This window comes from Loxodonta africana, chromosome 17 (assembly GCF_030014295.1).
Source record: "Loxodonta africana isolate mLoxAfr1 chromosome 17, mLoxAfr1.hap2, whole genome shotgun sequence".
In the NCBI taxonomy this organism is placed as follows: Eukaryota; Metazoa; Chordata; class Mammalia; order Proboscidea; family Elephantidae; genus Loxodonta; species Loxodonta africana.
This window is the reverse complement of record NC_087358.1, coordinates 7,222,119-7,248,197: the sequence shown is the minus strand read 5'-3', so window position 1 is coordinate 7,248,197 and position 26,079 is coordinate 7,222,119. Positions and strand designations below refer to the sequence as shown.

Here is a 26,079-nt window from a genome sequence, read left to right as displayed (position 1 = left end):
ACCCTTTGGTTAGCAGCCGTAGCACTTAACCACTACGCCACCACGGTTTCCTAGCTCTCTATATCTTCTTTAAGTTGCTACTATAGCCACCGATTATCAGCATCAAGATACTTATTAATCACAACTAAAAAGTTTGATAGAAATGACATAGTTAAGGTTGGAAAGGTAATAATTTTTTAATTATTGTAATTGCTGAGGTGCCCCTGGTGGCGCAGTGGTTAAAACACTCTGCTGCTAACTGAAAGGTTGGTGGTTTGAACCCACCAGGCGCTCCGCGGGAGAAAGATTCGGTAGTCTGCTTCTGTAAGGATTTACAGCCTTGGAAACCCTATGGGGGCAGTTCTACTCTGTCCTTACAGGGTCGCCGTGAGTCGCAGTAGACTTGATGACAGTGGGTTTAGGTTATTCTACTCAACATAGAACTATAAAAATTTTCAACTCTGAAACTGTTCTTTTTTATAAGCCCACTGTCGAAGTCTGCTGTCCGATAATCACTCCTGGGCTCTACACAGTCGCTTAGTGTGGAACGGCCACTAAGAATCAGCTTGAGTACAAATAAAACGCATGGCATATGTGACATCGATAGCCTTCCCTCGTGATTTACTTGGTTAATGGCAGAAGGAGACGTTGGAAGCTGAGGATGTTTGAGACTGAAGGGTTAGAGGGGGTGGTCACTATGCTCACCGCCATGTTGAAGAGCTCTGATGTGGGTGATTGGTGTCAAGTTGATTCCAACTCATGGTGACCCCATGTGTTCAGAGTAAAACTGCTCCATAGGGCTTTCAAACCTGTGTCCTTTCAGAAGCAGATCTCCAGGCCTGCCTTTTGCCTCTGGGTGGGTTCAGACCGCCAACCTTTTGCCTAGTAGTCGAATGCTTAAACTGCTTGCACCACCCAGGGACTCCTCGTGCCAAGGTACTAAGTTTTAAATGTCTGAATTCCAGGTGCGGGGCCATTGGAATGGCATATGTATTTAGGCTCCCTTTTCTGTTTCACGGTTCAACAATAATGACAAATTTAGGACATTAAGTTGATGTTAGGTGGCTAGCGCAGAGGAGTTGGAGCTCGCATTTGAACACAGTTTCTTTTAACCAACGACAGAGTGCGGTAGTCATGGCAGCCCCTGCAGATAGGCAGCCAGATATCCCCGGACTCAGGTTTCACCTCTCCCTGAAGAGCCGAATCTCTTCCTGGCAGTGACGGGCAGCTCTCTCCCTGGCATTTGTCACCCGTGAGAGTCTGTCCTCCCTCTTGGCCAAGAAGGGTTCCCTGTCATTTGTCCTGGAGACAGCTTGCCTGTCCTTGTTGGCTTTAGATTGGTATCCATTTCAGGTTGATTTCTGGAACTTGTCAGGAGAAGAGGAATAAAAATCACTCTTAATCTCACCTCCCAAAGAAAACCTGTTTGGTGTATCTACTACCAGTTGCTGTCTAGTGCGAATATAAATAAGAGTATTAATAAAGAATATATGCTCAATCTTTGAATAATTTTTTATGTCAATTAGTTATTATATAATTTTTTTTTTGAGAACTCTGCTTATATCCAGAGTTGAAATAGGCTTTTAACTCTTGGTCATCTGAATAGATCTTACTCAGTAGAAGACCTAGCTGATTTGAAGGTGTTCCCTAGCTTTTTCTTTTGTGTTTAAATTTTCCTTTCAGAGTTGATGGAGAGGAGTGTTTTGTTAAGGACAGTTTTGGGGTATTAATAGCACCATTGCCTAAATATTATCTACGACTTTAATGTGATCTTTTTTTATTACAGTAATCCCCAGCTTATGGTGGGGTTCTGTTCCAACGACTTTGTCGTAAGTTGGTTCTGACAGAAGTCGAATATCTTATTTTTTTAGTTTTGTTGTTATTATTGCCTTTCTTATCACTATCTTTATAAATCTGATCTTTGAACATCTGCCAGTGAACGCTTGAGAATGATAACATTAGCAAATTACATGCTGCAACATTGTGTATAGTACATATTACTAAGGATAAGATGTACCAAAAACAAAACAGAAGGTCATAGGTGGTTCGCTGTAACTTGAATACATGATAAGTTGGGGACTACCTGTGTAATGAATTAAGTGGATGGTTTTCCACAGGTTATCCCATTGCAGACTTGCCAGTTTAAGTCCTACTTGTTCACAGTAGATTTTCTTTCTGTGTTTTATTGCTTGGGTAGGATTTTATTAAGAATTTTTGTGTATAACTTAAAAAAAAGTTGTGTTTTCAGTGAAAGTTTACACAGCAAATTAGATTCCATTTGATAGTTCCCACACAAATTATTCAGTGACTTTAGATATATACCTTTTTTAAAAATGTTCTTACTCTGCTTGGACCTCAAGTCAGATGAGTTTGGGCATGTTAACATCTTTACAGCCTTGGAAGCCCTATGGGGCAGCTCCACTTTGTCCTTTAGGGTCCCTGTAAGTCAGAATCAACTCTATAGCCATGGGAAGGTACTTGAGAAGGGTTTTAAGACATTTTAAAAAATAAAAAATTTAGAACCATAAAAACACAGTATACCATATCCTTTATAGGTCTAGTGATAATTTAGTAACATTTTGATTATTTGATCGTTTCTCCCCTGCAGCATCCTTAGTAGCTTACCTGGGTAATTAGCTCAGTAGCTAGATTGACCCCTGTGTGCTAGAAGGGAAGAGGCCTGGGGAGACTTTGTGATTGTATCTAATGTGACTGAATCATAACACCAGTGAGTAAGAGCAGGTGACAGCTTTAGAGATTATCTTGTCCAGGAGGGCCAGATGGTACAGTGGTTAAGAACAAGAACTCCGGTGCCCACCTGTCTAAATTCAGGTCCTCAGTCGGCGGCTTACTAGTTGTGTGACCTTGGGCAAATTGACCTAATCTCTTGTGCCTCAGTTTTTTCATCTCTAAAATGGAGTCAATTGTAGTATTCACCTAATGGTGGCTGGGAGCCCTGGTGGCGCAGTGGTTAAGAACTATGGCTGCTAACGACAAGGTCAGCAGTTTGAATCCACCAGCTGCTCCTTGGAAACCCTATGGGGCAGTTCTACTCTGTCCTAGAGGGTTGCTATGAGTTGGAATCGACTTGACGGCAGTGGGTTTGGGTTAATGGTAGTTGTAAGGATTAAATAAATTATTATTTATAAAGCTGTTAGAACAGTGCCTGGCATGTAGTAAGTGCTATATATGTGTTAAAATAATAATACTTATATTCTTTCCGCAGTCTATGAAAGAGAAGCCTAAAGTCTAGAAAAGATTTAATTAATTATACCATAACCAAAACCAAAAAACCAAACCCGTTGCTGTCGAGTTGATTCAGACTCATAGTGACCCTCTAGGACAGAGTAGAACTGTCCCATAGGGTTTCCACGGAGCGGCTGGTGGATTTGAACTGCTGACCTTTTAGCCACCAGGGCTCTAATTATACCATACAGTCAATTAAGTTAGAAATTAGGTTTAGAACCAGGCCTCCCAGCCTAGTGGTTTTCCATCTTTGTCATGCTGAGGAACGACTGAATTTGTGGGCAATCTAAGAGTGTCTCTGTCTTTCCTCCTTGCTTTCAGCACCCACAGCAGAAATGCACTGCTCGTGAACATTACTTTTGTTTTTAACATACAGCGTTATTTAATTAAATACTGTATTAACTAGGCTGATATTTAAACTTCTCATTTTTTTTCACAAAGGGTTTCACTTTTTTATGACGAACTTTTTTTCCCCTTGACATTTCACTGTTTTAATGACTAATTCTAGGGAAACGATCCAGGATATGATAACCTTCACACTTGCATTGCATTTTATTGTATCATTTGGTTTCTAACAGTATCGCGTAGTTTATTTCTTGAATAATATTGAAACCATTATAGAATTCAACAGCCTATGCCTTTAATGGCTTAATAGAAATTGCTTTCATTTTCCCACCCTGAAGGGAACCCCTTTCATTTATAATTCACTGGGTTTAGTAAGCTTTAGGAAATGTTTTCTTTCTTCTGAAAGCTGTGTTAAATAATGCCATTATTCTCTCCAGAATAGATGTCAGTGGAACGTTATACAGAATGTAGAATGCATTGAAATTTTAGCATTGTCTTAGGCTGGGTTGTCTAGAGAAGCAAAACCAGTGAAGTGTGTGTGTGTATATATATGTATATCTTGATATAATGTCTTGATACAGACACGTATGTCTTGATATAGACGTACCCATATATGTATCTTGGTATATATATATCAAGGAAATGGCTCACACAGTTATAGATGCTGGGAAGTCCTAAATTCATGGGTCAGACTGGAGGCTTCTCCCAATTTGTGTAGCTGCAGGGGCTGATAAACCCCAGATCCAGATGGTGGAGACTGATGAACCCCAAGATCAGGTAAGCTGCTAGCTCAAGTCCAAGAGCTGGAGGTCACTTGAACAGGAGCCACCTGCAGGATCCAGAGCGAGCAAAAGCCAGCAAGTCTTGCCAGAAAGTCCACCTATGTTGGATGCAGGCCACACCCCCCCGGAAACTCCCTTTCAACTGATGAGCTACTCACAGTGGATCCCGTTATATCAGATCTCATCCTGGAAGTGACTACATCGTCATATGACTGCCAGACTACATCCTAACTGCCAAACCACTGAGAATCCTGGCCCAGCCAAGCTGACATAAACCTTAACAATTACAGCATTTATTTCCTAAACACATTTTCTAGAAACTCCAGGAGAGGATGACAGAGTGGTCGTATAACGGGTTCAGGTGTAGGCAAACTTTTTAATAAAAATTTTCATATTAAATAATGAGGCTGTTGGCAATATCCTGACTTAATTTGGTAAAAAAAATTTAACAATGCTTTATAATTTGTTACAGAAACTAGACTTTTTTAAAAATACAACTTTCCAGACACATTTTTAGTTATTCATTAAATCCTGTCATTTTACCATGGAGGAAAGGAGGGAAATTATCTCCTAGGTCCTCTTGAGACACGAAGTTACTTGCCGCGGGTCAGATGGGGGCTTGTCTGGGCTGGAGGTTGGCAGCACAATTTCTGTCCTCTCAGCCAGCCCAGTGCATTGCCTCTGGTTTCTAACCTGACTTTGATCCTGCTGCCTCTGGAGATGGCATCTACTCTCTCTTGTTTCTCTAACTGTAAAGCAGCTCAAAAGATTAGAAGCTAGACACTGGAAGGAACCAAGATGTCCTTCAGAAGGTGAATGGATAAACTGTGTTTGCTGTCGTTAGCTGCTGTCGAGTGGGCCACCCACTCGTGGTGACCCTGTGCACAGTGGTCTTGTGCTATCCCAATGGTCAGACCATTGTGATCTGTAGGGTTTTCATTGGAAGTAGATTGCCAGACCTTTCTTCCTAGTCAGTCTTAGTCTGCAAGCTCAGCCAAAACCTGTTCAGCCTCATATCAGCATGCAGGCTGCCACTGACAGATGGGCGGTGGCTGCACAGGAGGCACCTTGCCTGGGAATCAACCCGGGTTGCCCACACGGAAGTCCATTATTCTGCTGCTGACCCGCCACTGCCTCTGGTAACATCCACAGAATGGAGTATTGTTTAACAATGTAAAGAAATGAGCTATCAGTCCACACAAAGGTGTGAAGGAGCTTTAAATGCATATTGCTAAGTGAAAGAAGCCAGTCTGCAAAGGCTGTATACTGTATGATTCTAACTATTGGACATTCTGCATTACTAATAACCAGCCTGGCTCCTGCTTCCGTTTATCAACAAACTTTTCCTTTTCACATCAGTGGCTGCTTGATCATCAGATCTAACAAGTGAACTTCATCCTCATTCGCCTTGATGCCCTGGCAGCATTTGGCATTGTGGTTCAGCTCTTGGTTCTCTATGCTCTTGCCTTTCTTGGCTTCCTGCTGGCTCAGTCTTTTATAAATATGGGATTCACTCATCCGGGAAAGGGCTGTCCTGGATGCCCTCTAAGATTCCTTCTGGTTCTGAGAATCTGTGACTCCCTCACTGAGTCTCCTTCCTCTTTCTGCTCCATAAATATTGGCAGATTTTGCAGCTTCCCATCTTGGTTCCTTCTTTTGTGCAGTCTAACCCAGCATCACGGCGTAACCCCTGACTCAGGTGTGAACCTCAGGCCCCTCCACTAAGGTTGCCAGAATTGAACTTTGGAGAAAGCACTTGAGAGGTTGTTAGAATCCCTGGGTGATGCAAACGGTTAAGTGCTCCACTACTAACTGAAAGGTCGGTGGTTCAAATCCACCCAGAGGTGATTCTGAGTCACGATGACGCCGTGAAAGTCAGAGTATCCCCTGTAGGGTTTTCAGTGGCTGATTATTTGGCAGTAGATCACGGGGTTTTCTTCTGAGATGCCTGTGGGTGAACTCTAACCTCCAGCCTTTATTAACAATTGGTACCACCCAGAGACTCCTAGTACTTACTGAATGAAAGAATGAACGGTGCAAAAATGTATGCCTTTAACAAAAGAAGAGGTTGAAAAGGTAACCAAAAAACTCCCAACAAAAAAAAAAGCCCTGTTCTGGATGGCTTCACTGCATAGTTCTACCAAACTTTCAGAGAAGAGTTAACACCACTACTACTAAAGGTATTTCAGAGCATAGAAAATGATGGAATACTACCAAACTCATTGTATGAACCCACCATATCCCTGATACCAAAACCAGGTAAAGACACCAGAAGAAAAGAAAATTATAGACCTATATCACTCATGAATGTAGATGGAAAAATCCTCAACAAAATTCTAGCCAAAAGAATTCAACAACATATCAAAAAAATAATCCACCACGACCAAGTGGGATTTCTACCAGGTATGCAAGGCTGGTTTAATATTAGAAAAACCATTAATGTAATCCACCATATAAATAAAACAAAAGACAAAAACCACATGATATTCTTAATTGATGCAGAAAAGGCATTTGACAAAGTCCAACACCCATTTATGATAAAAACTCTCAGCAAAATAGGAATTGAAGGAAAATTCCTCAACATAATAAAGGGCATCTATACAAAGCCAATAGCCAACATCAGTCTAAATGTAGAGAGCCTGAAAGCATTTCCCTTAAGAACAGGAACCAGACAAGGATGCCCTTTATCACCGCTCTTATTCAGCATTGTGCTAGAGGTCCTAGCCAGAGCAATTAGGCTAGACAAAGAAATAAAGGGCATCCGGATTGGCAAGGAGGAAGTAAAATTATCTCTCTTTGCAGATGACATGATCTTATACACAGAAAACCCTAAGGAATCCTCCAGAAAACTACTGAAACTAATAGAAGAGTTTGGCAGCGTCTCAGGTTATAAGATAAACATACAAAAATCACTTGGATTCCTCTACATCAACAAAAAGAACATCGAAGAGGAAATAACCAAATCAATACCATTCACAGTAGCCCCCAAGAAGATAAAATACTTAGGAATAAATCTTACCAAAGATGTAAAAGACTTATATAAAGAAAACTACAAAGTACTACTACAAGAAACTAAAAAGGACCTACTTAAGTGGAAAAACATACCTTGCTCATGGATAGGAAGGCTTAACCTAGTAAAAATGTCTATTCTACCAAAAGCCATCTATACATACAATGCACTTCTGATCCAAATTCCAATGACATTTTTTAATGTGATGGAGAAACAAATCACCAACTTCATATGGAAGGGGAAGAAGCCTCGGATAAGTAAAGCATTACTGAAAAAGAAGAAGAAAGTGGGAGGCCTCACTCTACTTGATTTTAGAACCTATTATACAGCCACAGTAGTCAAAACAGCCTGGTACTGGTACAACAACAGGCACATAGACCAATGGAACAGAATTGAGAACCCAGATATAAATCCATCCATATATGAACAGCTGATATTTGACAAAGGCCCAGTGTCAGTTAATTGGGGAAAAGATAGTCTTTCTAACAAATGGTGCTGGCATAACTGGATATCCATTTGCAAAAAAGTGAAACAGGACCCATACCTCACACCGTGCACAAAAACTAACGCCAAGTGGATCAAAGACCTAAACATAAAGACTAAAACGATAAAGATCATGGAAGAAAAAATAGGGACAAAGTTAGGAGCCCTAATACAAGGCATAAACAGAATACAAAACGTTACCAAAAATGACGAAGAGAAACCAGATAACTGGGAGCTCCTAAAAATCAAACACCTATGCTCATCTAAAGACTTCACCAAAAGAGTAAAAAGACCACCTACAGACTGGGAAAGAATTTTCAGCTATGACATGTCCGACCAGCGCCTAATCTCTAAAATCTATATGATTCTGTTAAAATTCAACCACAAAAAGACAAACAACGCAATCAAGAAGTGGGCCAAGGAAATGAACACGCACTTCATTCACTAAAGAAGATATTCAGGCAGCTAACAGATACATGAGAAAATGCTCTTGATCATTAGCCATTAGAGAAATGCAAATTAAAACTACAATGAGATTCCATCTCACTCCAGCAAAAGCTGCCATTAATCCAAAAAAGACAAAATAATAAATGTTGGAGTACACTGCTGGTGGGAATGTAAAACGGTACAACCACTTTGGAAATCCATCTGGTGTTATCTTAAACAGTTAGAAATAGAACTACCATAAATACAACCCAGAAATCCCACTCCTCGGAATATACCCTAGAGAAATAAGAGCCTTCACACAAACAGATATATGCACACCCATGTTTATTGCAGCTCTGTTTACGATAGCAAAAAGCTGGAAACAACCAAGGTGTCCATCAACGGATGAATGGTTAAGTAAATTGTGATATATTCACACAATGGAATACTATGCATCGATAAAGAACAGTGACGAATCTGTGAAACTTTTCATAACATGGAGGAACCTGGAAGGCATTACGCTGAGCGAAATTAGTCAGAGGCAAAAGGACAAATATTGTATAAGACCACTATAATAAGATCTTGAGAAATACTATAAACTGAGAAGAACACATACTTGTGTGGTTATGAGGCAGGGAGGGAGGGTGGGAGAGGGTTATTTACTGATTAGTTAGTAGATAAGAACTACTTCAGGTGAAGGGAAGGACAATACTCAATACATGGAAGGTCAGCTCAAGTGGACTGGACCAAAAGCAAAGAAGTTTCCCGGATAAACTGAATGCTTCAAAGGTCAGCGGAGCAAGGGCGGGGGTTTGGGGACTATGGCTTAAGGGGACTTCTAAGTCAATTGGCAAAATAATTCTATTATGAAAACATTCTTCATCCCACTTTGAAATGTGGCGTCTGGGGTCTTAAATGCTAACAAAAGGCCGTCTAAGATGCATCATTTGGTCTCTACCCACCTGGATCAAAGGAGAATGAAGAACACCAAGGTCACACGATAACTATGAGCCCAAGAGACAGAAGAGGCCACATGAACCAGAGACTTACATCATCCTGAGACCAGAAGAACTAGATGGTGCCTGGCCACAACCAATGACTGCCCTGACAGGGAGCACAACAGAGAACCCCTGAGGGAGCAGGAGATCAGTGGGATGCAGACCCCAAATTCTCATAAAAAGACCAGACTTAATGGTCTGACTGAGACTAGAGGAATCCTGGCGATCATGGTCCCTAAACCTTCTGTTGGCCCGGGACAGGAACCATTCCCTAAGACAACTCGTCGGACATGGAAGGGACTGGACAATGGGTAGGAGAGAGATGCTGATGAAGAGTGAGCTACTTGTTTGTATCAGGTGGACACTTGAGACTGTGTTGGCATCTCCTTTCTGGAGGGGGATAGGAGGGTAGAGAGGGTTAGAGGCTGGCAAAATTGTCACGAAAGGAGAGACTGGAAGGGCTGACTCATTAGGGGGAGAGCAAGTGGGAGTATGGAGTAAGGTGTATATAAGCTTATATGTGACAGACTGACTTGATTTGTAGACGTTCACTTAAAGCTGCTAAAAATTATTCAAGCAAACAAACAAACAAACAAAATAATTCACCATGACCAAGTGGGATTCATACCAGGTACGCAGGGATGGTTCAACATTAGAAAAACAATTAATGTAATCTACCACATAAATAAAACAAAAGACAAGAATCACATGATTTTATCAATTGGTGCAGAAAAGGCATTTGACAAAGTTCAACACTCATTCATGATAAAAACTCTCAGCAAAAAAGGCGTAGAAGGGAAATTCCTCAGCATAATAAAGGGCATTTATACAAAGCCAACAGCCAACATCACCCTAAATGGAGAGAGCCTGAAAACATTCCCACTGAGATCGGGAACCAGACAAGGATGCCCTTTATCATCACTCTTATTCAACATTGTGCTGGAAGTCCTAGCCAGAGCAATTAGGCTAGCTAAAGAAATAAAGGGCATCCAGATTGGCAAGGAAGAAGGAAAAGTATCTCTATTTGCAGATGACATGATCTTACACACAGAAAACCCTAAGGAATCCTCCAGAAAACTACTGAAACTAATAGAAGAGTTCAGCAGAGTATCGGGATACAAGGTAAACGTACAAAAATCAGTTGGATCCCTCTATACCAACAAAAAGAACATCAAAGAGGAAATAACCAAATCAGTGCCACTTACAGTAGCCCCTAAGAAGATAAAATACTTAGGAATAAATCTTATCAGAGATGTAAAAAGATTTAGACAAAGAAAACTACAGTACACTTCTGCAAGAAACCAAAAGAGACTTACATAAGTGGAAGAACATACCTTGCTTGTGGATAGGAAGACTTAACATTATAAAAATGTGTATTCTACCAAAAGCGATCTATACATTTAATGCAATTCCGATCCAAATCCCAAAGTCCTTCTTTAATGAGATGGAGAAACAAATCACCAATTTCATATGGAAGGGAAAGAGGCCCCGGATAAATAAGGCATTACTGAAAAAGAAGAACAAAGTGGGAGGCCTTACTTTACCTGATTTTATACAGCCACAGTACTCAAAACAGCCAGGTACTGGCACAACAACAGATACATGGACCAATGGAACAGAATTGAGAACCCAGACATAAACCCATCTACATATGAGCAGTTGGTATTTGACAAAGGCCCGAAATCAGTTAAATGGGGAAAAGACAGTCTTTTCAACTGGCGCTGGCAAAACTGGATATCCACCTGCAAAAAAATGAAACAAGACCCATACCTCACTCCATTCTCAAAAACTAACTCAAAATGGATCAAAGACCTAAACATAAAATCTAAAATGATAAAGATCATGAAAGAAAAAATAGAGACAACGTTAGGAGCCCTAATACATGGCATAAACAGAATACAAAACATTATTAAGAATGCAGAAGAAAAACTAGATAACTGGGAGCTCCTAAAAATCAAACACTATGCTCATCCAAAGACTTCACCAAAAGAGTAAAAAGACTATCTACAGACTGGGAAAAAGTTTTTAGCTAGGACATTTCTGATCAGCGCCTGATCTCTAAAATGTACATGATATTGCAAAAACTCAACTGCAAAAAGACAAATAACCCAAATAAAAAATGGGCAAAAGATATGAATAGATGCTTCACTAAACAAGACATTCAGGTAGCTAACAGATATATGAGGAAATGCGCATGATCATTAGCCATTAGAGAAATGCAGATCAAAACTACAATGAGATTTCATCTCACTCCAACAAGGCTGGCATTAATCCAAAAAACACAAAATAATAAATGTTGGGGAGGCTGTGGAGAGATTGGAACACTTCTACACTGCTGGTGGTAATGTCAAATGGTACAACCACTTTGGAAATCAATTTGGCGCTTCCTTAAAAAGTTAGAAATAGAGCTACCATATGATCCAGCAATCCCACTCCTTGAAATATATCCTAGAGAAGTAAGAGCCTTTACACCAACAGATTTATGTGCACCCATGTTTATTGCAGCACTGTTTACAATAGCAAAAACATGGAAGCAACCAGGGTGCCCATCAATGGATGAATGGATAAATAAATTATGGTGTATTCACACAATGGAATACTATGCATCAATAAAGAACAGTGAGGAATCTGTGAAACATTTCATAACGTGGAGGAACCTGGAAGGCATTATGCTGAGTGAAATTAGTCAGTTGCAAAAGGACAAATATTGTATAAGACCACTATTATAAGAACTTGAGAAATAGTTTCAACTGAGAAGAAAACATTCTTTTGTGGTTACGAGAGGGGGGAGGGAGGGAGGGAGGGAGGGAGGGAGGGTGGGTGGGACGGGGTATTCACTAATTAGATAGTAGATAAGAACTACTTCTTTAGGTGAAGGGAAAGACAGCACACAATACAGGGGTGGTCAGCACAATTGGACTAAACCAAAAGCAAAGAAGCTTCCTGAATAAACTGAATGCTTCGAAGGGCAGCGTGGTAGGGGTCTGCGGACCATGGTTTCATGGGGCATCTCCGTCAATTGGCATAATAAAATCTATTAAGAAGACATTCTGCATCCCACTTTGAAGAGTGGCGTCTGGGGTCTTAAACGCTAGCAAGCAGCCATCTAAGATGCATCATTTGGTCTCAGTCCACCTGGATCAAAGGAGAATGAAGAACACTAAGGACACAAGGTGATTAGGAGCCCAAGAGACAGAAAGGGCCACAGGAACCAGAGACTACATCATCCTGAGACCAGAAGAACTAGATGGTGCCCAGCTACAAACAATGACTGCCCTGACAGGGAACATAACAGAGAACCCCTCAGGGAGCAGGAGAACAGTGGGATTCAGACCCCAAATTCTCATAAGACTAGACTTAATGGTCTGACTGAGACTGGAAGGACCCCCGTGGTCATGGCCCCCAGACCTTCTGTTGCCCCAGGACAGGAACCATTCCCAAAGCCAACTCTTCAGACATGGATTGGAGTGGACAGTGGGTTGGAGAGGGATGCTGGTGAGGAGTGAGCTTCTTGGATCAGGTGGACACTTGAGACTATGTTGGCATCTCCTGCCTGGAGGGGAGATGAGAGGGTGGAGGGGGTTAGAAGCTGGTGAAAAGGACACGAAAAAAGAGGGTGGAGGGAGAGAGCAGCCTGTCTCATTAGAGGGGAGAGTAATTGGGAGTGTGTAGCAAGGTGTATATGGGTTTCTGTGTGAGAGACTGACGATTTGTAAACTTTCACTTAAAGCACAATAAAAATTATTAAAAAAAAAAAAAGAGAGAGACAGTGTAACCCCCATTTATAAAGAATCTTAAAGTCAGTCCACAAAAGAAAGCACTCATAAACGGTAGACTGCTTAATAAAAGTTCTGTGTAAAAAAAACAAAGTGTGTATATATATATATATATATGCCTTATGTATGTCGTTCACTTGCTGTCGCTGCTGTTAAAAACCCTTCGCCACTTTCAGGGACCACACAAGGTCTTACTTCTTCACTGAGGTGTCCTTTATTTTTACGTCTTTTAAAATTTTAAATATGGCTGTGATCACAATTATTGTGATATTTGAATGATGTCATACTCCAAACATTGTTATTTTCGCTGACAGTGAGTAAGCAAATCATGTAATGTAGTGCGCTGTCATTATGAGGCCAGCTGGGTTTAGGTGCTTTCTGTGAACACTTGGAGGGAGAGGCAGAGAGGACTTCCTTCAGTGAGAGGGTAGGTGTGTGAAGTGAGGGAGCTTGGCTGCCTCCTGAGAAAGGCAGCTCTGTTTGCATTGCAGCCATGTTGTTGGTGAGGGAGTTGAGGGTGGCTGGAGGCTGCTTTGTAATCTTCAGATAGGCCACCTTTCTCCTTGTGTTGTTTATTTACCATGGACATTTACTTAGGGACAGATAAAGAGCATGACCAAAGGTTTAATTTTCTCGTCTCAGAATCATTAAGAAACTTGACGTCAGTGAAAAGGGGAAAGTATTGGAGATTTTTCTTTTTTTCTGATTTTTCTGCTAGGATAAAAGTTTTCTCTTCCCAATAGGAGTCTTGTGGTGGCACAAGAGGTTAAGCGCTCGACTACTAGCCGAGAGGTTGGTGACTCAAACCTACCCAGAGGCCTCTGGAGACAGGCCTGCGATCTGCTTCCAAAAGGTCACAGCCTTGAAAACACTGTGGAGCCGTTCTGCCCGGCACACCTAGGGTCACTGGAGTCGGAATCGATGGACTGTGATTAACAGTGATGGCAACTCTTTGCAATACTTTCTGTTCTTACTCCCTTCGGCACGTTTCTCGTTTCACGTATCTATTTAATGCAGGAAATATGTGCTTCTAAATCAGTGAAAACACATACAGAACTATAGGCTTAAGTCATTTTTAGAACAAGGTTGGATTGTAAATTAAAAGTTAATTGGGAATGGAATGTCACTTTTTCTGGCCAAGATCTACTGAGACACACTCTGTTTGGTGCACGTGCAAAACCTGGCAGAGAGGTGTTTTCTTGGTGAAGTTACTTGACAAAGTAAGCATCTGTTTTGTGTCGGTGGTTTTCTGTCATTTTAGCTAATCCGCACTGAGACTCAGTGAAACGGTGGTTCTCAAACTTGAGTCTGCATCAGGACCAACGGGAGTCCCTGGGTGGAGCATGGTTAACATGCTGAGCTGTTAATGGAAAGGCTGGAGGTTTGAGCTCACCCTGAGGTGCCGATGAAGAAAGGCCTGGCTATCTACTTCTGAAAAATCAGCGATTGAAAACGCTGTGGAGTGCGGGTCTACTCCAGCGCACGTGGGGTCGCCTGGAGCAGGAATCAAGTCCACCACAACTGGTTAAAGGCCTGGCTGGGCCTAAGAATTTGCATTTCTGACAAATTCCCAGGTGAAGTTGATGCTGCCTCTTTGGGGGCCATACTTTGAGAACCCCTGGCAGAGATACTACAGTTTTCTATTTTTTGTGTAAAGAAAGTTCTCACACTTGACACAGAGTTTGAGCCTAGGGCTGTCTCTTGTGCTAAGACCGCCAGAAACAAGGGAAGTGATGTTACCCTTCAAGGTTACCTAGACTGCTTCCTGCCTCTGGGGACTGGAATCTAGCAGGCAGTGCAGGAAGAGAAGAGAAGAGAAAGGCCTGGAAAGCACATGGAATGTAAACTAGATAAAAGCAAAATCTCAGGGGAGAAGTAAAGTGAGATTTTTGTTTGTTCGTTTTTTCTGACACGTTAGAAGAAAAGAGTTTCTGGGGGAGGTGACATTGGGGTTGGGAGAGAAGAGACTGCTTTAGGAGGAAAGACGAGAATAGCAGTAGCTTATCACCTTGAAAAGCAGCAAAGAGTCCACTTGGATTAGAAACTGGTTTAGTTGTAAGAAGAGAAATCACAGCGAATTGTTCACACTCCTGGCTAGGAAGTTTTACGTTTAACTTGGTATTGACTGACGTTTGCCAAGTGCCATCAGGTTGATTCTGACTCACATCGACTCTGTGTACAGACAGAGCACTGCCCGGTCCTGCACCATCCGCACAGTGGTTGGCTGTGTTTGAGCCCGTTGTTACAGCTGCTGTGTCAGTTCATCTCGTGGAGGGTCTTCCTTTTTTTCACTGACCCTCTACTTTACCAAGCATGATGTCCCTCCTGATAACATGTTCAAAATACGCAAGACGAAGTCTTGCCACGCTTGCTTCTAAGGAGCATTCTGGCTGTACATCTTCCAAGACAGATTTGTTTGTTCTCCTCGCAGTCCATGGTATATTCAGGTTCTTTGCCAGCACCATAATTCAAGGCATCACTTCTTCTTTGATCTGGCTTTCATTGTCCAGCTTTTGCATACATATGCGGTGACTGAAAATACTAGGTGTTGGGTCAGGCGCACCTTAGCCCTCAAAGTGGCACTTTGCTTTTTAACACTTCAAAGATGTCTTTCGCTGCACATTTCCCCAATGCAATACATTGTTTGATTTCTTGACTGCTGCGTCCATGGGTGTTCATGGTGGGTCCAAGTAAAACGAAATCCTTGACAATGTCAATATTTTCTCCATTTATCATGATGTCGCTTATTGGTCCAGTTTTGAGGATTTTTGTTTTGATTTTTGTTTGAAGTGGTATTGATTAAAAAAAAAAAAAAAATTGATTAGGCCTGGTTTTTTTTAGTAGAAAAGGGATATGGTGAAAACTGCAGCTTTGAGATAACCTGTATGCAATAAGAAAATTTTTCTTCTGAGTTTTCCTTGTAAAGTAGTTTCCAGAGATTTGTTGGGGGTATTTAATAGTGTATATAATTTTTTCTTAGCAGCTGAGGAGAAAAGACAGTGAAGAAATTATCTTTATTTAGTTTCTGCACTTTACTTCTTTTTCTTATTTCAAGGGTAAAATAGGGGCATATACTTGTAGGCCTTAAGTGTATCCTGGTTTCTTTTTCCCAAATGGTCAAACAGGCCAAAGAGTCTCTCGCCTTTTGAAGTGTCTGCTTGATATAACACAGTTGATCTGCAGTTGTTTCTTTTGCTCACAGACTTTTTGGAAACAAGCAAATCTATCTGCACAGATAACTCTTTCTGAACTTTCTCAAAACCCTTTATCTAAGTCCCTGTGAGAAGCCAAACTGAGCTGGTTGTGCTCAGCAGGAGCAGCCTTTCTGGTTTATCTTCTCCCTTCCCTTTTCCTGGGGCCAGAGGCACAAGGTGTCTTTGTCAGGAAGGTGGTTTCCAGCCCTACCTAAGGACGGAGCCTGGATGAATGGAGCACACCCCTCACAGTCACACTTTTCTGACATAATGGGTTTTCGGCCCCACAGAAAGGCAAACACGCATTCCTTCTCTTACCATGCGTGGCAGTCCAGACCCCAGCAACCCAGCACTTCAGCTGAAGTAAAGATCCACCGCTTGGCCTCCTCCTGTGAACAGCAGTTTTCTATGAATTTATCTTAACCTAGAATGTATAAGTAGCGCGTATTTAAACCTTCCTCCCCCAAATCTCTTGCAAAAAGTTCTTCTGCCTGTGTTGACAGTTGCTGCTCTTCGCTGTGATTTCATCCTGTTAGACTTGCCACTCGAAGTGGGGCTGCAGTTTCGGCCACAGGTGCAGGATCCTGTCTTTACGAAGTTGTTTCTTGTTTAAATATTGTGCTTTAGGTAAAGATTTACAGAGCGAAATAGTTTCCCATTCAACTATTTGTACACAGAATGTTCTAAGACCTTGGTAACAGCCCCTTTGTGTGTCAGCACTCTCCCCATTTCCACCCTGGCTGTGGTTCATGTGGTCCATTAGTTCTTTGGACTAATTTCTCCCTTGAATCTTCAGTTTTCTCCACTCTCCTTTGCCTCCGGATGGGGTGAGACCAACAGTTGTATCTTAGATGGCCACTTGTAAGCTTTTAAGACCTCAGATGTTACTTACTAAAGTAGGGTGTAAACATTGTCTTTACGAACTGTGCTGGAAACCCTGGTGGTGTAGTGGTTAAGTGCTGCGGCTGCTAACCAAAAGGTCAACAGTTCACATCCACCAGGTGCTCCTTGGAAACCCTATGAGGCAGTTCTACTCTGTCCCATAGGGTAGCTGTGAGTTGGAATCGGCTTGATGGCAAAGGGTTTGGTTTAGGTCTGGCATGAACTGTGCTATGCCAGTTGACGTAGATGGCCCCCGAGTCTATGTTCTTAGCCTTCAAGCCTGGGAACTTTGCCTCCAGAGGTGTTTGGTCATGCCTAGGAAGTTGCCATGGCTATGCCCCTTGTGTGTGTTCTCTTGCCTGTATTAATATACAGGCAGCATCTACGGATGTGTGTTAAGTAACATCGACAACCAAACCTGTATCTGCAGCTGGCTCTGCTCCCTTGCACCCTCCCACTCTTCTTTACCGTACCTCTCTATCTGTATTTCCGGTCTACCAATGTACCCAACAGTATTTGTTAATACTATGGTTGTAGGGCTGTCTATGTTATGGTACTTACCGGGGTTGCCCTTTATTCTTACATTCCTCTCAGTGCCTGCCTTTGCCTTGGTCCTATTGTGCAGACTTCCTCCTATTGTGTAAGGTCTTTCTGTTTAATTATTTCTTAATAGTTAATATGCTGTTGTTAGCTGCACTGAGCCTGCCCCTGACTCATGGTGACCCCATGCACAAGGCAACAAAACATTACCTGGTCCTGCATCATCCCTGTGGTTGGCTGCTGATAAGGCTGTTGCTATCCACAGGGTTTTCATCGGCTGATTTTCGGAAGTAGATAGCCGTATGTACGTTTGCCGTATGTACATGGTAATGAGTTGCCGTCAAGTCTGTTCTGATTCATGGAGACCCTGTGTGTACAGAGTAGAACCGTGCTCCACGGGGTTTTCATGGCTGTGATCTTTCAGACATAGATCACCAAGCCGTCCTTCTCAGGCACCCCTGAGTGGGTTGGAATTGCCAACCTTTTGGTTAGTCATTTAGTGCTTAGTCACTTGTGCCACCAAGGTGCTCATATATATGTGACAAAACTAGAAAGGTCAAAAGAGTATACAGTGAAAAGCAGGTCTCAGATCTCTTCTACTTCTTACCTTTATCCCAGCGCCTCCATGGAGTGACTACCAGTGACTTCTCTATCCTTCCAGGGGCGTTCTGTGTGTTCCCAAGAATATGAAAAAGGATATTTTAAAAGCAGGCTTATTAAAGTATGATTTAGTGATCATAACTTTTACTTATTTTAAGTGTACTTACTATCGAATGCATTTTAGTAAATTTAGAGACTTATGTGGCCATCACCACAATCCAGTCTCAGAACGTTTCCGTCACCCCAAAAGGATCTCCCGATTGCCTGTAGCCTTTGCAGTCAGTCCCCTTTCCCACTCCGAGCCCCAGGCAACCACTTCCTGTGTCTGCAGATTGTCTTTACTGGATAGTCCATGTAAACGGAGTCATATACTCCATGTCGTTTGCATCTAGCGGAATGTTTTTGAGGTTCATTTAGGGCGGAGTGTATGTCGCATTTTGTTCTTTTTTGTTGCTGAATAATATTGCTGATTTGCTAAGAGGAAATCTTTAAGCCAGGATACTGTGACAACTCTAGTTTTCTGTATCTTTTTCTGCCTGTTAAAAATCTTGTAACTTTTTTATTATTTTTACTTTGTGTAAGAAACTTTTCAAATAGATCTAAGAAATACATTTTGCAAACAACTTCTTACTTTTAGGTAGGAAATGATCACCTTAGTCATAATGTATCAGAAGGAAGTGAATATTAATTTTCTTTATTTTGATGCTTCCTGAAGGAGTTCAGAAGTCCGGGGAAGTTATAGAGGTGAAGTCAGAAGAGCAGTGATTAATTTTTATAAACACGAGCGGGGCTTTTAGGCTTGTTAGACTTGTTTACCTAGAAGACTGCATTGTATCCCTGGGTATACCGTTTTTGATATCAAGCATCAATCATGGTTATCCATTTCTGAGTAACCTGAGATATTCCCTTGGCATTCTTAGGCTGTCAACCCAACACTCTCGGCTGGATTTATAGTTGAATGAAACAGTACTTTCCATGTGTAGCAATAGTCCATATGCAGGTCTGATAACAAGAAGAAAGCGTGATGTTCTTTGTTAAAACATCAATATCCAGAAGTAGAAATAATACAGGAATGGAGTCATTCAAGGACAAAAGAAGATCAAGGTACTAAATATTTATTAAACAGTAACTCAGTTTTATTTTAAAATGTCAAGATGCAAAAAAATTACAGTGTATATTCATGTGGGGATCTTGGGCAAGAGGGAGAGAAAGGGTTCAGTTTAGGTAATGAGGGGTTTTACTCTTCGTATAGGATAGGAAGGAAATATGTTTCCAGGGAAGGGTCCCAATGCCGTGGGGTGGGGGTTAACATAAGAGAACAGACCCCTTCCTCCTGACCTCAGCTCCTTGGACAGGTGTTGGAAGTACAGCCAGACCCACACCTCACTCACTCATCCCAGTGTAGACGGCAGAGTGGCAAGGCCAAGCCTAAATGACTGAAGACTGGCCTGTCCGTTTTGACAGGGAGCAGGAAAGAGAAGGCAGGCAGCAGTGGATGCGGGGAGGCAAAGAAGGAACAGCCCAAAGTAGGAGAAAGTGCAAAGAGGAGGCTGGGATGAGGAAGGCAAACCTGACTGATGTCATGTTTTCTCTGGAGGTTGCTTTATTTTTACCCGTGGGACAACACACAGAAAATATATATGGAAGTAATTTTCCTGGGTTATGAACAGGGGTGGGTTGTCCAATAGGTGAGATAAGCATGCTGTTTACCTTGCTTACAGATGAGTAAGTAAACACAAGGAAGCCTGTGCTTACCTTGCTTACTGGGTCACCGGCCCTGTCGGGGATTGTAAGTTTGAGAAGAGGCTTTGATTCTGTCCATAGGTGCTGTGGGGTCGGGAGATAGACAGATACCAGTCAGACCTAGAAGCAGAAACTTTGATGTGGTGAAAAAAATGTGAAATTGCTCACTACAGATGATCTGGTAAGCAAGGTTAAGCGTCGTGCTTACCATGCCTGTTGGATCATCCTCCCCAGGTTATAAAATTGTTTTGAACACAACTGACTTCGTAATTAAATATTTTACCAGTAATATTTGGCTCATTGAACAAATATTGGTGATCTGTTTTCCATTTTGGTGTAAGGCATGGTGCTAGGTATTGTAGATTAACGAGGCCTAGTCCCATCTGTTGGCGCCCTGGTGGCACAGTGGTTAAGAGCTCAACTGCTAACCGAAAGGTCGGCAATTTGAATCCACCAGCTGCTCCTTGGAAACCCTGTGGGGCGGTTGTACTGTGTCCTATGGGGTCTCTATGAGTCAGAATTCACTCGATGGCAACAGGTTTGGTGTTTTTGGTTAGTCCCATCTGTCAGTTGACTAATAGGCCAATTTACCAATTTACCTATTGGTCACAGAGCCAATAGGTTAGAATGAAGTCCTTGGAAAATGGTTATTTGTGGTAGAAATCAGATATTTATATAATAGATCTGTGACATCATAGATGGACATTCAAAAAAGGAGCAGTTCTCAGAAAGGCTGGTCTTTAAGTAGTATTGCCTTGTCATAGAACCCCCATCTTAAAGGATGACATAGGAATCAAGAATAATGTTAACGGGCTTTGGTGTCCAGCAGATAGGGAAGATGAGTGTGGGAGAAGGAAGTAGTCAACAGTGGTTGCTTGGTGGTGTCCATAGGCTTTCCCCATCTGATGGGAGGACCCATCTTTGAGGCCATGGTGATTTCAGACCATGATCCAGGCTGTTCACGTGGCTCTAGTTTCTGATCTGCTAAGCTCAGGTCCACCCCTCTGAGGAAGGTGTAGACATTCCCATGTGGAATTTATTGGGAAACTTCTGGGAATCCACCTCTTCAGGAGGAGGATAAGAATGAGTTAGGGCAACAAAAACCTGCAAAATAAGCTTTATAAACATGATGATTTTTCCTGAAGGAAGGAGCTCCAGGGTGACTGGTTCTCCAGTGTATGGCTGAGACCCAGCCAGCACTGCCCACTACAGCTGCTCACATTTGTGCCCCTTCTTTGGTAATATTTGTCAGTAAATGTCCTGTGGGTCGTTACCTCCATTCCTTCATTGGCCTTCAGGAAGGACATGCTTGCTCTTTGTGTACTTTTTGTTCCACACACCCCACTTACAGTCACCCTCATGGCGTTCTCTTGCACAGCCAGGTGGACCTGAACCCACACCCCAAATTCAGCTCCACTTCTCTACCAGCCTGCTGCGTGTCCTGTTGTAATCCCAAAACGTCGTCCCCACCCCAGCTCTCTCCTTCCCCTCCTGCTTCCTCCATTCTGTGCTGATTTCAGGCTTTCTGATTATTGTTATACTTTTATCTCCTTTGCTTAGTAGTTACCCATTTACAGCGTCAGGTTAAGTTTGGCATAAAAGTAGGTTTGATGGCATCACCTTGTTATTTCCATTGCCATTAAGCAAGTCATTGCCTGAAGCGTGAGTTCCTGAAATAGCTGTGTAGCTGGCCACCTCCATCCCCACACCCCGTCCTCTTTATCCGTCCATATTCTGTATCATCTTCTTCACACTCATTTTTCTGAGGTTCTACTTTGGTGTCATTATTATTATGCCGGTGGCTCCCTCCTGCTTACGGAGTAAGACCCTGTTTTTCAGTGAGGCGGTTGAGGTCCTTTATAGTCTGACTCCAGCCTGTTTTTCAGATTGTGTCTTTAGCTCTTCAGCATTAATTCTCACTCTTCTTCCCACCTGTCATCTTATTTGTGTCCTGTAACTTTGTTTATGCTGTTCCACTTCCCTGGAATGCCCTTTTCCTTGTATCTCCTTTCTCCTTCCAAGTAGCCTCCAACTTTTCAGGCTGAATTCACCTCACTTCCTGTCTTCTCCACGATGGAATCCTCCTTCTTTCTTAGCCACCTCATCTCACATCGAATGCTCATCCCTCTGGGCTCTTATGACACCCGATACACTGTCACAGTGTAAATTCACTTGTTGACCAGTCCAGGCATTAAACACCATGACCGAACTCCACTCTGTGCCAGTCATCGTGCCCAGGCAGGTGCTGAGATGTAAAGGCTATTTAGGGCCTGGTTCCTGTGTTTTCGGGCAATCACGGTGCAGTGAGGGAGGTAAACAGGCAAACTTGCGTAAGGATTGAGCTCCGTGATGAGACCTTAAGTGAGCCGTGAACGCAGAGGAGGCAGCCCATGAGCTCTTCCCGGGGAACGGGACGTGACATTCAAAGTGAGGTTTAAAGCAAGAGTAGACATTTCTAGGTGTGGAGAAGGAGAGCAAGGCATTCTTCCAGAGAGAGCCATGCCTGAAAACAAGGAAGAGACAGACAGCAGGGGGATGGGGAGAGACAGTGAGAAGTGCAGTGTGTCCCTGAGAGAGGAACGGACGATTAGGAGGTGAAAGATGGTTGTGTTTCGTTGGTAGGAAAATAACTTCATCAGTATTGTTGATGATATTCGGTGCTATTGAGTCAATTTGTGATCAACTCATGGTGACTCAAGGTGACAGAGTAGAACTGCCCCATAGCGTTTCCTCGGATGTAATCTTTACAGGAGCAGATTGTCATGGATTGAATTGTGTCCCCCAAAAATATGTGTATCGATTTGGCTAGACCATGATTCCCAGTATTGACCATTTTGTCATCTGATGGGATTTTGCTATGTGTTGTAAATCCTACCTCTGTGACGTTAATGAGGTGGGATGGGGCATTTATGTTAATGAGGCAGGACTCAATCTACAAGATTGGATTGTGTCTTGAGCCAGTCTCTTTTGGGAAATAAAAGAGAGAAGCCAGCAGAGAGACGGGGACCTCATACCACCAAGAAAGCAGTGCCAGGAGCAGAGCGCAGCATCCTTTGGACCTAGGGTTCCTCCACAGAGAAGCTCCTAGTCCAAGGGCAGATTGATGAGAACGACCTTCCTCCAGAGCTGACAGAGAGAGAAAGCCTTCCCCTGGAGCTAACACCTTGAATTTGGACTTCAAGTCTACTAGACTGTGAGAAAATAAATTTTCTTTGTTAAAGCCATCTACTTGTGGTATTTCTGTTACAGCAGCACTAGATAACGTAAGACACGGATCACCAGGTCTTTTCTCCCACAGAGCTGCTGGGTAGGTTCGAACTGCTGGCCTTTTGGTTAGCAGCCAAGTGCTTAACCATTGTATTGCCAGGGCACCTTTTGTTAATATTACATACACTATATCAAATGGCTTCTTGGGAAAGGAGGAACAGTAGAGAGTGGGGGGAACAGCAAAGAACTGAATTTGGAGGTTATTGTAGTAGAAGCAAGCAGTAGAAACGGAGAAAAGACCCTGCCTTACTTTCCTGTGTTGGCGTGAATATGTTCAGTTTCCTTAACCAGATTATAAGCTTGAGAGCCACAATGTGTGTTTTATCTATTTATTGTCGTAATACCCAGCATACTGAGCACGTTACAGTGTCCATAAAAGGTAACAAATGGATGGGTTAATGATATAGCTTGTGCACTGTTTATCGTCTTCCCACTAGTCTCCAAATGTGTGAAAAGTGGTATCTCGCTCATTGTAGACACTGAATAATAAATACGTTGAACACAACTGCATTTATAGTATAAGAAATTAAGATGTGACTGTAAAACCAGAAAAGAATAAAATATGCACCAACATGCAAAAATATGCAAAAGAATGAAATATGCAAAAATATTTGCATGTCTCGAGTAGTTAAAAGTGTCATTGTGTGACTGAATGAAGGAATGCCTCACTGGGCCTGATTTCTATGAAGGAAAAAAAGCCTGAATATTTTTATCCTCGTGAGGTTCAGGAAAATTCCCATAATGAAGGGTAGAAGACGACAAATGTGTTTAAAAAAAAAAAAACAACCCCCACTGCTCTCCCGTTGACTCTGGCTCACGGCTACCCTACAGGCCAGAGCAGAGCTGCCCCACAGTGTTTCCAAGGCTGTAATCTTTATGGAAGCAGACCACTGCATCTTTCTCTTCTGCAGAGCGGCTGGTGGGTTCGAACTGCTGACTTCTTGGTTAGCAGCTGAGCATTTAACCACTGTGGGCTCCTTCCAGTGTTGCTTAGGTGGTTTAAGTGATCTCCTCTTCTGATGTGTTTTCTTTCTCGTTGCTTCCTTCAGGTATTACATAAGCTACTTTAAGCATGGGAGAAATAGAGCAGAGGCCGACCCCAGGGTCGCGACTGGGAGCCCCGGAGAATTCCGGAATCAGTACCTTGGAGCACGGACAGAAGCCGCCCCCAACGCCTTCAGGGAAACTCATATCCATCAAAATCCAGATGCTAGATGATACCCAGGAGGCATTCGAAGTTCCAGTAAGTCGGGGATGTGTCCTGAACGCAAATGTGTGGGGTTCAGTCGCGTTTCTGTGGTCAGTGACATGAGGTGGAGGGACGGGTCTGTGTATTCAGCACCTCCTGCCCCACCCTCAGTGTACACCTCTAACCCGTTCTGCTTCTGATCTATAGGGCTTCTAGATTTACGGGTGAACTCTCAGTAGAGTGCTATCAATGACCACGCGATTTGAATTTTACTATGGCTTTTCATAGACAAATACATATGTGTATATGTGTTTGAAAGTGTTTTATAAATATTCGCATTGGAGGAAAAAACGGCCTGTGGATGGATTCCAGTTTAATTGGCTTATCACAGTCAGTTTCTCTTTCACATCGGCATTAGCATGTGTGCGTGTGTGTGCGTGTGTGCATGCATGCGTGTATGTCTGCATGCATGTGCATGTATGTGCGTGTGTCCCTCTTCTGTGGGTTACTGGCAAGAGCACTCCCGAGAAAACCACTGAAGCATTGTATGCGTGTTTTAATGTTGGGAGAGCGGGAGAGAAGTTGGCGACCACGTTCTCCCCTCTGTGGGTGGGGGTTGGAGGGCATAGGAAAACACTGCACAAATCCAAATGCGTGGCAGCCCTGGATATGGAGAGTCCCCCATCCCAGGGACCAGGGAGGACGAACCGGGAGCCTTGGCCTCTGTGTCTCTGGCTCTTTCACCAGTGAGAGCCTTTTCCTTGGCCCTCACTCCCTCCCCCTCCCCGCTTCAGCATCATTCTCCTTTTTTCCTGAGAGCCCCTGCCTCTTCATCCTCCACCATCCTTCTTCGTTCTTCCCAGCCCCTCCTTAAGTGTAGCTCTTGCTAGAGGTTATGGAGAGGCTCAGATGGAGGACTTCCTGTTCCCAAAGCAGGAGAGTGAGATGTGTGTATGTGTCTGACGTTCTGGAATTATGATTGCACGTTACTCAGGAAAGGTCATTGTCCCTTACATTAATTAGGCTGGGGTCTGGGGAATCGTCCGCATACTGCGGATTTGGTGTTTTGTGGTCTGTGCTGTGCACCAAAGCACTGTGTCCAACGTTGTTTGTGGAGGAAGAAAATAACCCCTGAATTCCAAACAGCCACCTTATAAACAGACTTTGGGAACATAACTCGTTTTTAAAACAGAGATACCTGCTTGGTATTCCTGTTGGCTAAGGAAAAAAACAAAAAACAAAACCCTGTTGCTGTTGAGTCGATTCTGACTCAAGGACCCTTAAAGCGCCAGCCTCAGAATAGCTGTTCAGAACTGCCAGTTTACTGCACGTTGCAGACAGCCTTTGTGTCTTCCTAATGTTCTTGTTGTAGAATTCATATCTTTCAAGGGCCTGAGACCGTCTTTGTATGCTGATGATGAGCAGAGCCATTGCTAATCTGCTAGAGTTGTAAGAGGTGCTGAGGAGAACCCCTGCCTTCCAGTTACAATCAGGCCTTTTGGGATGTGTTCTCCCTTCCTCTCCCCCACCCCCTTCTGTTTTTCTTTTTGTTGCCAGACTGGTTTAGTGAGGTATTTGGTTTCCGCATTTCCTGTTAGGTGCTGTTGAAGACTTCTGAG

At 42.8% G+C, this 26,079-nt stretch overlaps 1 protein-coding gene across 3 annotated transcripts in view; it reads left to right on the top strand.

Annotated features, from left to right (window-relative positions):
* Positions 1 to 26,079, top strand: part of FARP1 (FERM, ARH/RhoGEF and pleckstrin domain protein 1) — a 381,868-nt gene that overhangs the window by 54,776 nt on the left and 301,013 nt on the right. For all 3 annotated transcript variants that reach the window (XR_010318171.1, XM_064269973.1, XM_064269972.1), the window contains exon 2: positions 24,321 to 24,514. Coding sequence is in view for 2 of the 3 variants with exons in the window: in XM_064269973.1 (XP_064126043.1) it covers positions 24,344 to 24,514 (171 nt within the window). In the remaining variant the exon portion in view is untranslated. The remainder of the gene's footprint in view (positions 1 to 24,320; positions 24,515 to 26,079) is intronic.